Source organism: Macrotis lagotis, chromosome 7 (assembly GCF_037893015.1).
Source record: "Macrotis lagotis isolate mMagLag1 chromosome 7, bilby.v1.9.chrom.fasta, whole genome shotgun sequence".
Lineage (NCBI taxonomy): Eukaryota > Metazoa > Chordata > Mammalia > Peramelemorphia > Peramelidae > Macrotis > Macrotis lagotis.
The window spans coordinates 33,799,004-33,812,407 of record NC_133664.1 but is presented as its reverse complement, the minus strand read 5'-3'; the positions used below and the strand labels follow the sequence as shown (position 1 = coordinate 33,812,407).

At 34.5% G+C, this 13,404-nt stretch overlaps 1 protein-coding gene across 1 annotated transcript in view; it reads left to right on the top strand.

Moving 5' to 3' along the window:
* KCNH8 (potassium voltage-gated channel subfamily H member 8) overlaps positions 1-13,404 on the top strand; it is a 421,014-nt gene that overhangs the window by 313,838 nt on the left and 93,772 nt on the right. Inside the window, exon 8 of the mRNA XM_074195058.1 lies at positions 5,517-5,717. Within this exon, the coding sequence (XP_074051159.1) occupies positions 5,517-5,717 (201 nt within the window). The remainder of the gene's footprint in view (positions 1-5,516; positions 5,718-13,404) is intronic.

Here is a 13,404-nt window from a genome sequence, read left to right as displayed (position 1 = left end):
ATTTGAACATAGATCCTCTGACATGAGGGCCAATGAATTTTCAACTGTCCTATCTTGCCTTCCCTGTCCCCTCCCTTGAATCTAATGTTCTACATACACTTTCCCTCACCCCATCTCATATACCTGTGAATATATATGCAAATATATGGAAAATTAAGAAGTATTAAAGAGAAATTATCTGGATCTCCTAACAAAGTTTTGCTTCCATCAATACTATCTGGAATGTCCTTGGATTTGATTTCAATTTAGTATGACCACATTCCAATGGATCTATGCTTTTCCTGTTTTAATAAGTATAGATCATGTTTTATATAATGTTAGGTGATAATGCATTTTTTGTTGTTCATTTCTTTCAGTTATATCTGACTCTTTGTGATTACTTTTGGGGTTTCCTTGGTGAAGGTACTAGAATGGTTTGCCATTTCCTTTTCCAGCTCATTTTACAGATGAGGAAACTACAGCAAACAGCTATGAGACATGCCCTTATCCAGCTCATTTTACAAATGAGGAAACTATGGCAGACAGGACTAAGTGACTTGCTCAGGGTCATACAGCGAGGAGGTGTCTGAGACCAGATTTGAACTTGGAAAGATGAGTCTGTCTCTAAGTCTAGTACTCTATCCACTGTGTTTCCCAGTTGCCTTCATCATATCATAGTAATTTAAGTAGGGGAACATGATCAGAGAAATGGAAAATGTATGGCCAGAAGTTGGGAGAATGTTAAATCATAGCAACAAAAGGTACCCAGAAATTACCTAATCTGATCTATCATTGAAAAGTGGAGATGCCCTCTGACAGCACAAAAGAAAATAAACTCAGAGACCTCTAGGATATGGAAATCATTTCTGTCCAATGTGGTACACTCCACTGTGGGAACAGCTCTGTCCTTAGGGGTTTTTTCCTTACATAAAGTATGAGTTTGCTTTGCTTTGACTTTCACCCATTGGTCCTGCTTTTATCCCATGAATTCATTCAATCTAACTACAGCAGTCAGACATTAATGTATTTAATAAAGCAAGTAATGAAGGGGGACAAGACTAGTCCTTCTTACACTTGGCAGACTAAAATATTTGAAGTTCTAAAATATGTCCCCATTCAAAATCTTTTCAGGACAAACAACTCAATTTCTTTTCAGTGATTCTCGTATAGCATGGTCTCTATTTCCCTCGATATGCCGGGCATCCTCCTCTGGACCTCCTAAAACTCATCAAAGTTCTTCATAGCTGGCACCTCTGGGTGGTATGGATAAGACTGCATTATTTCCGAAGAAGCTGAGAAAACTTGAGTTTGAGGTTATTTCTGTGAAAAAAGATTATTTGGACTCCATTCAAGGTGGAGTAAATTAGGGCAGTTAGTTCGTTTTTGATTCAGGTATTTGATTATATTCTTGGGTTGAGAAGTATTTGCTTCTTTCTGTCCCTCAATGCAGCAAAAGAAGTTGAGAATTAGGTCATGAAGTATCTATTCTACTGTCAAAGAAACATCTTCTAGTCATTTAAACCTCAGTTATAATTAACAGAGGGAACCAGTTGAGAAAAAGAAAGAATCCCTTCTCATCCGGAAATTGAGTTGTTGTGACATTCTTTTACCAGGTCACAATGATTCATGTACCTTTTTTATAAAAAAAAAAAAGCAACTATTTAGTGTACCATTGTTTGATGCTCTTATCATAATGGCAAGTAATCACCTCAGCAAATAAGACTGTGCAGGTTTGGTTATTTCCACCGCAGAGAGAAGTAAACTCAAATTTTATATTTTATGGCCCATTCTTGTCTTCCTTTTCATGGATTCTGCCACTGAGTCTTGTCTAGCTTGAGTCAATAGAGAATCATTTGCCATATCAGTTTTATCTCATTTAAATCATAAGTTCATAGGAGCAGACACAACATCTTCAAATTACATTAGCAGTGGCCAAGATATGTTTACATTGGCTATCTTATATTTTTATAATGACTACCAAGAATTTTTTAAAATAGAGAATGAGCAAAAAAGAAAAAAGAAAACTTCACAGAATAAAATCGAATCTTCTACAGTGTTGTACGACATCACACAAAAACCAGAATTTTTGTATTGGCTACCATGTTTTCACAGATTTAAAATACTGAGAGAGAGTGCATTCTCCTTCTTCAGACATTCTTTAATAAGAGTTCAGAGTGAGATTTGAGAGTGTAGAGGTCAGAACACTAGCTGGTCATAGCTAACAAAAGTTTGAGGATTTTCTATGTACAGGCAGCTCAGTAGAACAGTCTTAAGCACCATTTGTTTCAGTTTTCTCATCTATTAAAAAAGGGGTGATTACAGCACTTCCCTTCCAGGGCTGTTGTAAGAACCTTATGAGATAATAAGGGAAAAGCCCTTAGACCAATGTCCAGAGCAGAGTTAGTACTTTCTAAATGTAAATATAATATTTATTATTATTATTATTATTATTATCTGTGATGCATGTATTGACTATTTGCAGATATGAAGCCTGCAGTGGGATCTATACAAAATAGTAATATATATATTTGGTATCTTTATAGTCCCATATATGGCATATATGCTGACATATACTCTAATGTTCTTAAGCACAGAAGATGCATTTTCATAGAATGTTGTTTAAGAATCTATAACAGAAATTCCCCAAAGTCAGAATCTGCCTTTTTGTGTTGGGTTGCTGTTTTCTGATTTTTCCATTTTTTATGCCTGCAAATTCTGGTCAACAGCAGGATTTTGGGGTCACAATTTTTTTTTTCTGTTGGTTTGGTTTAATCTGGAGTTGGATGTGTGATTTCATTGATATACAGAATTCCAGATGAGGAAATTGCCATTAACAATTCAGAGAATCCCCTGTTCAGAAACCCAGTCTTCAAGTATGGCTGGAATACTGGGAAATTCCCCAAGGTCACACACAATAGATAACAGAGATGAGATTTGAAAGGAGGTCTTCCTGATTCTGACACCAGCTCTTAAACATTACACTACAATGTGTCTCTCATTTTGTTTTGTTGTTGCTATGGTAATTAAAGTTTCTTTTTTCAATTTACAAAAATCTGCTTTTTCTCCCTTCTACCAGCACCCCAAATTAAAAAGAAAGAAAGAAAAACAAAGACCTATTACAAATGTTTGTAATCAAGGAAAATAAATTTCTGTATTGTCCATATAAATAAAATGCAGGCTTCATTGTGAAATCTTTCTTATATGTTCTAGCAAGAGATGGGTAAAATGTTTCATTATGAATCTTAGAATCATGGTGGATCATTATGCTGATCAGAGTTCCAAAGTCTTTCAAAGTTGTATGTCTATATAATATCATCAATTTATAAATTTTTCTCCTAGCTCTGCTTACTTCACTCTACATCATTTCATGCATATTTCTCTGAAAGCATCCTCTTCATCTTTTTACCACATGGGAGTGTTCTATCATCTTTATATTGCCATAACTTGTTCAGTCATTCATTAATTGATGCATATCCCTTGTGTTTCCAATTCTTTTCCATTGAAAAATACCCACAGCAGCAGCAAGAGCAATTACAAAATTGATAATCCTTATTTCAAATGTTTTGCCTAGAATAACTCTCTCCTTTAACCTACCCTTGCCTCATGTTCACCCTTCTCCTTTCCCACCTTACCTTCCTGTCTGCCTGTTGAGTGAAAGGCATTTTTGTACTCAACCCTACATGCATGTATTCTTCCCTCTTTTGGCTGGTTTGCATTAGAGTAAGGCCACTTGCCCCATCCCTTCTGTTTTGTTTGTATAAATTTCTACTTGTGCACCTATTTTATTTGAGGTAATTTTCCCTAACCTTCTCCTTTCCTCTCCCTAGGGTATTTTTCCTTCTCTACTTTCAGTCTCTTTTCAAGATCACAGAGATAGAACAAAACCAAGCTTTCTTTATGATTAGACTCCCTCTATGATCATAGCATCTGACGATGATAGATATTTAACGATGGGGACATATATATCACCTGCCTACATTAGAATATAAACACTTTATCCTTATCTAGTCCATTATGACTGTTCATAATATTTACCATTTTATTTTTATCTTGAATTCTGTGTTATTTGATCTTTTTCCATATAGTTATTTTCACTATGAAATACTTTATATTTTCTTACATTTTCAGTCTTTTGATTGTTTTCATATTTCTTTTTTAATTTTTAAATTATTTTTTTTTCCAATAACATGTAAAGATAGTTTTCAGTGTTTTAATATTTCTCATCTCAGCGAGTCATTATCTTCTATTCCATATGTTCCACTTTTCAGAGGGATTCATCCTTGAGCAAGGGTTTTGTACCTTTTGTGTCAGGCTCTTAGGTAAAGTTTTTCCTTTGTATAAAATTCCATCATAATGGTGATGTTCTTCCAATTTTGCTATATGACCAAAAATCATAAGCACCACAGGCTCCCAAAATTCTAAATTTCCAAGGAATAGAGACATATTGGCTGGTGGGACATTAATCGGCTGAAGTATATTACAAACAATGAATTGTATCTAACAAGTTATAAAAGAGAACAAGAATTATAGAAACAGCTAGGTGGTTCATGGATAGAGCACTGGCCCTGGAGTCAGGAGTACCTGAGTTCAAATCCAGCCTCAGATACTTAATAATTACCTAGCTGTGTGGCCTTGGGCAAACCATTTAACCCCATTGCCTTGAGAAAACCTAAAAAAAAAGAATTATATAAGCAGAAAAAAGATATGGCAGAGCATATAGTGAAAGTAATGGGTAACTTCACTAGGTGCTGCAATGGCACCCCTGAAATGTTACAAGACCTAGAGAAAGCCCTTTAATGAACCATTTATATAATTATGTGCAATAGATCCTAGATGCAGAACTTGTAGGAGAAGATAGGTAGAACCCACTCCAAAAAATAGATACAGATTACAGTAATGTCCATAATATATGATATACACATCAATAATGTCATGGACTCATTGGAGTTCACAAACTGCACTATTTCTAGTTAGCCCTTAAAGAAATGAAAATAAAGCTTTTGGGGACTCATGGGTATTTACTAGACAAATCACAAAAGTCTTAATTTAGAAATTAGTGCTCCTGGTAATAGAACTGGAAAGCAGGCCACTCTCCAGTTAGCCAGCATTTATCTTTCTTTTATGAAAAGATGATGGAAGTCAATGCAATACAGTATGAAGTGGACTTGGATTGGAATTAGAGATCCATAGTTTGCATCCAAGCTTTGAGAGACCTTGGACAAGTCATAAAACCTCTCCATGCCTCAGTTTCTTCAACTGTGTAATGAGGATAATCATAGCAGCACCTAATCTTTCAAGGTTGTTTTGAGGTTCAAATGGGACAAATGTAAAATGCTTTGCAAACCTCTAATATTTAAATGATCATTGTTGTTATTGCTGTTAATATGTTTATTATCATCATCATCATCATTATTATTTGAGACACTTCACCATGCTGACATTTCAAGAAAATTGTAAAATACAAAACAATGATATGGCCTGACCAACAGGACAGTCCTTTTCTCTTTTTTGAAATTTCTTCCTTCTTCCCCCTGTAGGTTGGCTTCATGAGCTGGGAAAACGTCTTGAATCTCCATACTACGGTAGCAATAATACTTTAGGAGGACCATCCATCCGAAGTGCCTACATTGCAGCCCTATATTTCACCCTTAGCAGCCTCACCAGTGTTGGGTTTGGGAATGTCTCTGCCAACACAGACGCAGAAAAGATCTTTTCCATCTGCACAATGCTAATTGGAGGTAAGTAGACAGATTTCCTTTTTTCCAGATAGCAGGAATGAGCTATTCTTCAAACCATCCTACCTTTAGCCATTGCATTGTGAACTGCAATGCAAGAAATGACAGATTTGTTTGTAATTATTCTCCATTATAAAAATATATCTTTTTCTAGTCGATTTTTTAATTTCACAGTATTTTTGCTAATACCACAAATGATATCAGAGAATTCCATTTGGAAGAAAACTTTATCTATAATAACCGATTAGGAAATAATTAGCAACTGGTTCATTTTCTGTATACAGGTGCAGCCATAGATTCCAAATAAACCTGTTGTGGTTATGAGTAATGGGGATTCTGAGTCTAAATTTGAATAGCTTCCTTTTTCTCAAATTAGCATTCATTCTTGCAATCAAGTCAATGGCACCAAGTTTTATTTATCTATAATGTAGAAAAGTAAAAGATTGTAATGGGTTAGTTGGATGGAGAGGAACATTGAAAGAAAGAAAAGAGATCTAAGAACTTCCATAATTAAATTATAAGAAACAAATCTTCCTATCTTATATTGTCAGGCTCATAGCTTATAGAAGGCTTGAATATATCATTTGATTAGGTAAAAGTCTTTCAGTTATATTTGAAAAAGTTGGGTGACCGAAAAGTACAGCTAGGTCTCTATTACTGAGAATAACAAATTACGTGTTGTGATACTATGTATTTGAATTCACACTGTTCAATCTATACAACATTATGACTTCCTCATGGGTCAAATGCTCTAATATTCCAAAGTATGCATGGTCCTATGATCTCCTTCTTGTGAGCACACCCTCCAGTGATACAGTTGGTGATGATAAGTAATTCATACCTCTTATACTATAAGGCCTTAAACCATGTCTTTCCCTTTGTTTACCACAGAGAATCTACTCATTATGCAAAAGATCTTCTCTTAATATCACATGAACCACATTGATTTTCTATCTGTTCTCCCTTATTCCTTTTTTTAATTATATAAAAATTTGATTTAGTTTCCAATTATATAAAATAGTAGTTTCTACCTATCATTTTTTGTTAAAGATTTGAACTTTATAATTTTTCCCCATCCCCTCTTTCCCCCCATATAGAAGACAATCTGATAATCTTTATATTGTTTCCATCCTATGCACTGATGAAAAATTGAATGTGTTGAGAGAAAAAACATATTCTTCAGGAAGGAATAAGATATTAGAGATAGCAAAGTCATATAGTACATAAGACAATGTTTTTCTTAAAAAACTGAAGGTAATAGTCTTTGGTCTTTGTTTAAACTCCACAGTTTCTGTGGATACAGATGGTATTCTCCATCGCGGATACCCCAAAATTGTCCCTGATTATTGCACTGATGGAATGAGCAAGTTCATTAAGCTTGATCATCACCCCATGTTGCTGTTACATGTACAATGTTCTTCTGGTTCTGCTCATCTCGCTCAGTATCAGTCTATGCAACCCTTTCCAGGCTTCTCTGAAATCCCATCCCACCTGATTTCTAATAGAACAATAGTGTTCCATCACATACATAGATCACAATTTGTTCAGCCATTCCCCAATGGATGACCATCCCCTCAATTTACAATTCTTTGCTACCACAAACAGAGCTGCTATGAATAGTTTTGTATGAGTGAAGTTTTTACCTTGTTCTCCCTTATTCTGCAACATTCTTGGCTCATCTATTTATTCACCTAGATATCACTTTTTTTGTTTTTTTTTACAAGGCAATGGGATAAGTGACTTGCCCATGGCCACACAGCTAGGTAATCATTAAGTGTCTGAGGCTGCATTTGAACTCAGTTCCTCCTGACTTCAGGGTCAGTGCTCTATTCACCTAGTTGCCCCTAGATATCACTTATGATAACATCCGTTACTCTTCTTCCCCCTTTATAATTAACATGTATATGATTTTTAACCATTGCCTCAAGAAAGACTTAGGAAGGCTTTGTAGGAAATTGAGTTCAAGGAATAAAGCAATATTTGTTAGTCACCTACTCTGGGTAAAGTTCTATCACCAAACTAGTTGGGGGATGCAAAGAGAGGGAAGAAACAGTTACTATTCTCAGAAAACTTATGAGATGAAGACATAGGACATTAACCAAAAAAACACAATAGTTTATAATATCAAATAGTTTTTTTTATTAATTGTTATTTGATGTTCATCCTTTGTTCTCAAAGAGCACCATGACATCAGGGATGTGATGTCATGACACGTAAGTGAATTAGATTTAAGTGAAGGAAAACATTCTTACAGAGCCATCTGGGTTCAGCGGTCAGATATGGATCAGGACATCTGGGGAAGACTGTGGGGGCAGTGGGAGATCTTAGCCTTCTTAAGCCACGGTCTTTAATTAGTCTGAGTTTGAGGCAACATCCATTCAATGATTATGGCTAGGTAAGAAATAAATGAGGCAGAGAATAGCATAGACATGTTAAAGGAGTGAGATATTCTGAGAAGGAAGAGATCACTGGAACTGGTGTGATCAGCGAAGGCTAACTACATGAAAATGAAGAAATTCTGGACAGAAATTGGGTTGTGCACTATGGGAAGATATTTAAGTAGTAAACTGGAATCGTAGTGATGTTAGGTTGCTCTCCTTTATTCGAAAAAACTAACACAGCTTAAGGGACTGTGAAGCATCAAAGATCTATCATTGCCTTTAGAGTAGGAAGAAATGTTTCTTCTCATAGAAAAGGAAACTGAGGCCCAGAAAAATTAAGTAACTTGTTCAAACCCAAGACCAGCAAAGCTGGAATTTGAACTTGGGTTCTCTAATTCCAAATTTATATAATGATCCTACTTCTGCTTTGTAGAATTCATTCTTGGAATGGTCACTTTAACTAATCACTATTTGTCAACATATAAAAACAATGCTAAAAGGAAGGCCACTTCAAGAATAAATATGGCTTACAGTTTTTAAGTACCTGGACATAGTTTTTCTGTTCCTGATGGAAAGTTTGAGCAATGCTCAGGTCCTCGGGACTTAAACCTACTAAATTAGAATTTGCAAAATCTGTCAGATATGCTGCTCTGTTCTCCATTGATTTACCTACTAAATTCTTTGCAGTCAGTGACTCATATTTTCTCAGTGCATAAACTGTTCGCTGCAAGTATGGTGGCTTAACAAATAATTTTAACTCTTTCAAGCTATAAAATCATTTGGAAAGTTTTTCTGTAGGATAAAAAAGTATATCTGAATTAAGTGATGATTAAATAACCTGATAATTATAGTATAAAGCCTGCATTCCCCTAGCACTCTCATTTGTTCTCTCTATAGAGAGAGATAAATATATATATATATAAATTTATATATTAATATTATTTATATATAAAATATAATATAATTTATATTATTATAAATTACTGGGGAAATTAATATAGAGAGATAAATATATAAATGTATATATTTATATTATTTATATAATATATAGTATAGTATATATATAGTATAGTATAGTATAGTATAGTATAGTATAGTATAGTATAGTATAGTATAACTATTAATTGCTGGGGTAATTAATATATAGAGAGATAAATATATATAAATTTATATGTTTATATTGTTTATATAAAATATAACATATATTATTATTACTATTAATTACTGGAGTAATTAACATAGAGAGAGAGATAAATATATAAATGTACATGTTTGTGCTTTGTATATATTTATTATAATAATAATATTATATATATGTATAAATATCTGTCTGGCTCTGTCTCTCTCTATCTGGATCTCTCTCTCACTATTTCTCTATCTCTGTTTTTCTTCCTCTCTTCTCTGTTGGTCTGTCTCTGTCTCTCTTTCTTCTTCCTATTTATCCATCTGTCTATCTATATAACTTATCTCTGTATCCTACATATCAATCTATCTATATCTCTGTGTGTCTCTTTCCCCTTAACTTATCTTGTATTTCCACATGAGCAAACTGTAAGCTCCTTGAGAACAGGGACTTTCTTTGTCTTTATATTCCCACCTCTCAGGACAGTGGCTGGCATATAGAAAACACTTATTAAACGTTTTGTGAATTGAATTAAACATCTCTTCTTAATAAAGCTTTATTTAGCTGATTTTTCCTGCCATGATGGAAACATTATAACCTTCAGACTAACCTAGTATGATTTAGGAAATAATGTTTTTCCGTATAACAAATTGTCAATGAAGATTTCTAAAACACAGAATATGTGGGACAGCCTTTTTGTTGTGTAAAAGAAATAACCTTGACCTAGATATCATTGGACCTAGGTTTCAGACCTACTTCTATGATCTTGGACAAGTGCAATGGAACACTGAGCTGGATCATCTCTCCATTCTTCCTAGATTCACGTTTAGAAATGGCAGAGTCAAAAAATACTTAAAAACTAGATTATTTAATCACTGAGGCACAGACCAGTGTGCATAGCTCATACTGTGTCCTTGATAAATAAAGGAAGAATGACTATTTCTGGATTCCTCCAAGGCGCATTTCTACACAATCACCTACCCCCTTCAACTGTTGGTACTTTGTCCCCAATAACGTATCTTGTGTTTATTCTGTATTTATTTTGTATGTGCTTGTGTGTGTGTGTGTCTGTGTGTGTACATGCTGTCTCTCTTAATAGAATATAAACTGTCTGAGGACAGGAAACGTTTACATTATTATCTATTCCCCTTGCACTGGGCCTGATGAATAGTGAGTCTTAATAATTGCTTGTTAACTAGTTAGGAGAACAGCTAGGTAGTATAAGGGTTAAGGACTGGGTCTAGAATCAGGAAGACCTGAGTTCAAATCCAACCTCAGATTCTTACTAGTTTATGATTCTGGGCAAATCATTTAGCTTCAGGTACCTTAGTTTACCCATCTGCAAACTGAGGTGAAGAAGATAATGGCAAACTACTCCAATACCTTTGCCAAGAAAATCCCAAATGGGGTCACAAAATGTTGGTCACAACTGAAACCACTGAACAACTAGTTAGAACATTCCTTTAATTCTGTTTTTTTCCCCAATTGATATAGATTCTGAAACCCACATGCAAGTGTCACAATTTAAAATAAAGTTGCCCCTGATTTGTGGTTCATTTCCTCTCCATGGCCTAGCAAAGCTGTAGCACAGGAAGGAAGGGAGGCAAGAATGGTGATAGGATGTTTTGGTCCTGTCCTCCCTAGCAAATTAGTTTTATCTATGAAAGTGGAGAGTGAAAGTTCAACTACAGACCCAACATAGAAGTAAGGATCTGAATTTCTTGAAAGTAGAAAATAGAAATAATTTTACCTTACATGAGAATGGTATTGCATGATAAAATCAGTAATAATAAAAATACTAATGATTGAGCTTGGTGACTCATTGGACAGAACTCTGTGCCTGGAATCAGGAAGACCTGACTGCAAATCCTACCTCAGACATTTATTTTCTGCATAACTCTGGGAAATTTGTCCTCATTTTCCACTTCTGTAAAATAAGTTGGAGAAGGAAATGACAAATTACCCCAGGAACTCTGCAAAACAAACAAACAAACAACACCGCAAGGTCACAGAGTTAAACACAACTTTGAGAAATGTATTTTGCACTTTCAAGAGTGAAATTCTCTACCTGGGTAAGTAGTATGGTGCTACATGGTAGGGAAAGAACTAGATTTGAAGTCATGAGACCTAGATTCAGATCCAGACTCAGATACTTAGTACCTATGTGACGTAATGCAAGTTCCTTAATTTTTCTAAGCCTCATTTTTCTTCTCTAATAAGAGAATTAGGTTTAATCAGGAATTCTTAACATTTTCTGTATCGTGGGCCTCTTTAAAAATCACTAAAGCTCATGGATCCTTTCAAAGAATACTTTTTAACTGCATAAGCTAAAAATACAAGATCTCAAAGTAAACCATTTATATTGAAACAGTTATCAGAACTTTTTTTAAGTTTATGGTCACCAGATAAAAACCTCTACACTAGATGACCTCAAAAGTTTCACTCACTCTAAATTCTTGGTTCTATTATGTCATATGAATCTTATAATAATCCTGTGGGGAAAATTCTACAGATCTTGTTAGCTTTTTTTTTTTTTACAAATGAGATACTAAGGCTCAGAGAGGTTACTGAAATAATTCAGGGATAGCTATGTAATAGGCATGAAAATCAGCTTCAAATCTTACCTCCGAGTTTAGTACTCTATGGACCTAGCCATTGAAAGAATAGTTAGCAAAATAATAGCCCTGGGTTGGAAATCCAGATCTGCTACATGTAAGACATATGACCTTGGACAAATCACTTAACTTTGGTTGACCATCTGTCAAATAAGGAGTTGAAATGGAAGACCCCTGAGATAGATCCCTCCCATCTCTAAAGTTTTCATTCTATGAAATAGGCAAAACTACCTGTCTTTGTGATCTGTTCATCTTCACAGGTAGTTGAGAAGTTATAGTCTGATAAGTTATAATAAATTGAAAATTTATCTGAAAGCTAAGTTTCATTTGTTCTGATGACATTTTAAAGCAGGTGAGAATGTCTTTTGGGGAATAAATAAGATGAAATAGAGAATATTTCATAATTGACCAGAATTTAACCATTCTCAAGCCATAATTTTAAATGTAGCTTGAATGACTCAGGATGACAGTTACAGTTTTTTTCCTGATGGAAAACTCATAATCTGGGCCTCAAAGCCCACAATAGCTATAGAAATAAGAAACTGTATAAGACAGTGGATTAAAAACAATGATCTGCTAAATCCTAAGTCTTTTCCTGTACTGGAAATGAGACATTGAAATTGTGGTAATTCAAATAAAGAATAGTCCTTTCCCTTTAGGAATGCTACAATGAATCCAGTAATTTCTTTTATTGATAATGTACAATTAGGATACTAAATGATCTGAACATATTACCTCTCTTACTTTTAAGTACATTATGCACATTATAATTAAGCAAGCAGAGTCAAAATCATCCACATAATTAAGGAAAGCAAAGTTAAAATAATGGAATCTGATTGTTCTCAGTAGTCAGTTTAATCTCCATGAAAGGACTATTACATATTTTTAAAGATGGCAATGCTTCCAAACAGTTAGCTTTTGAGAATATTAAGATCTGATAACTGGGATTTAATTTCATTGACTTGTAGCAGAATCATTTATTACTTCACTGACACTGATAGTTCTCAAATAATATTTTGGAGCATAAGAATTTTAACATGAGTGAAGCCAGATCTTCACTCAAAGACCACACAAATTTAAGGAAATATGTTGGGCCTCTAACTCTATAGTATAGAAACTTTTTTAAGGTTTTAATGATTTACTTCATTTTTAGACGTATAGATTTCAGCAACTTCCAATGAGTTTGAAAGTAGTAAACACAGGGTTTTTTCCCCTTTGGGTTATTCCTTAACATTGACATAGCTATGGTTAAAATCAGATAAATGTTTATGAGAGTCCTGAATAAATAAAGTAACTAACATTCAATAAAGATTTATTAATCTGTTCAAGAAGAAAGGAAGTAGGTGGCTAGGTGGCGCAGTGGATAGAGCACTGGCCCTGGAGTCAGGAGTACCTGGGTTCAAATCCGGTCTCAGACACTTAATAATTACCTAGCTGTGTGGCCTTGGGCGAGCCACTTAACCCTGTTTGCCTTGCAAAAAAATTGAAAAAAAGAAGGAGAAGAAGAAGAAGAAGAAGAAGAAGAAGAAGAAGAAGAAGAAGAAGAAGAAGAAGAAGAAAGGAAGCAATGT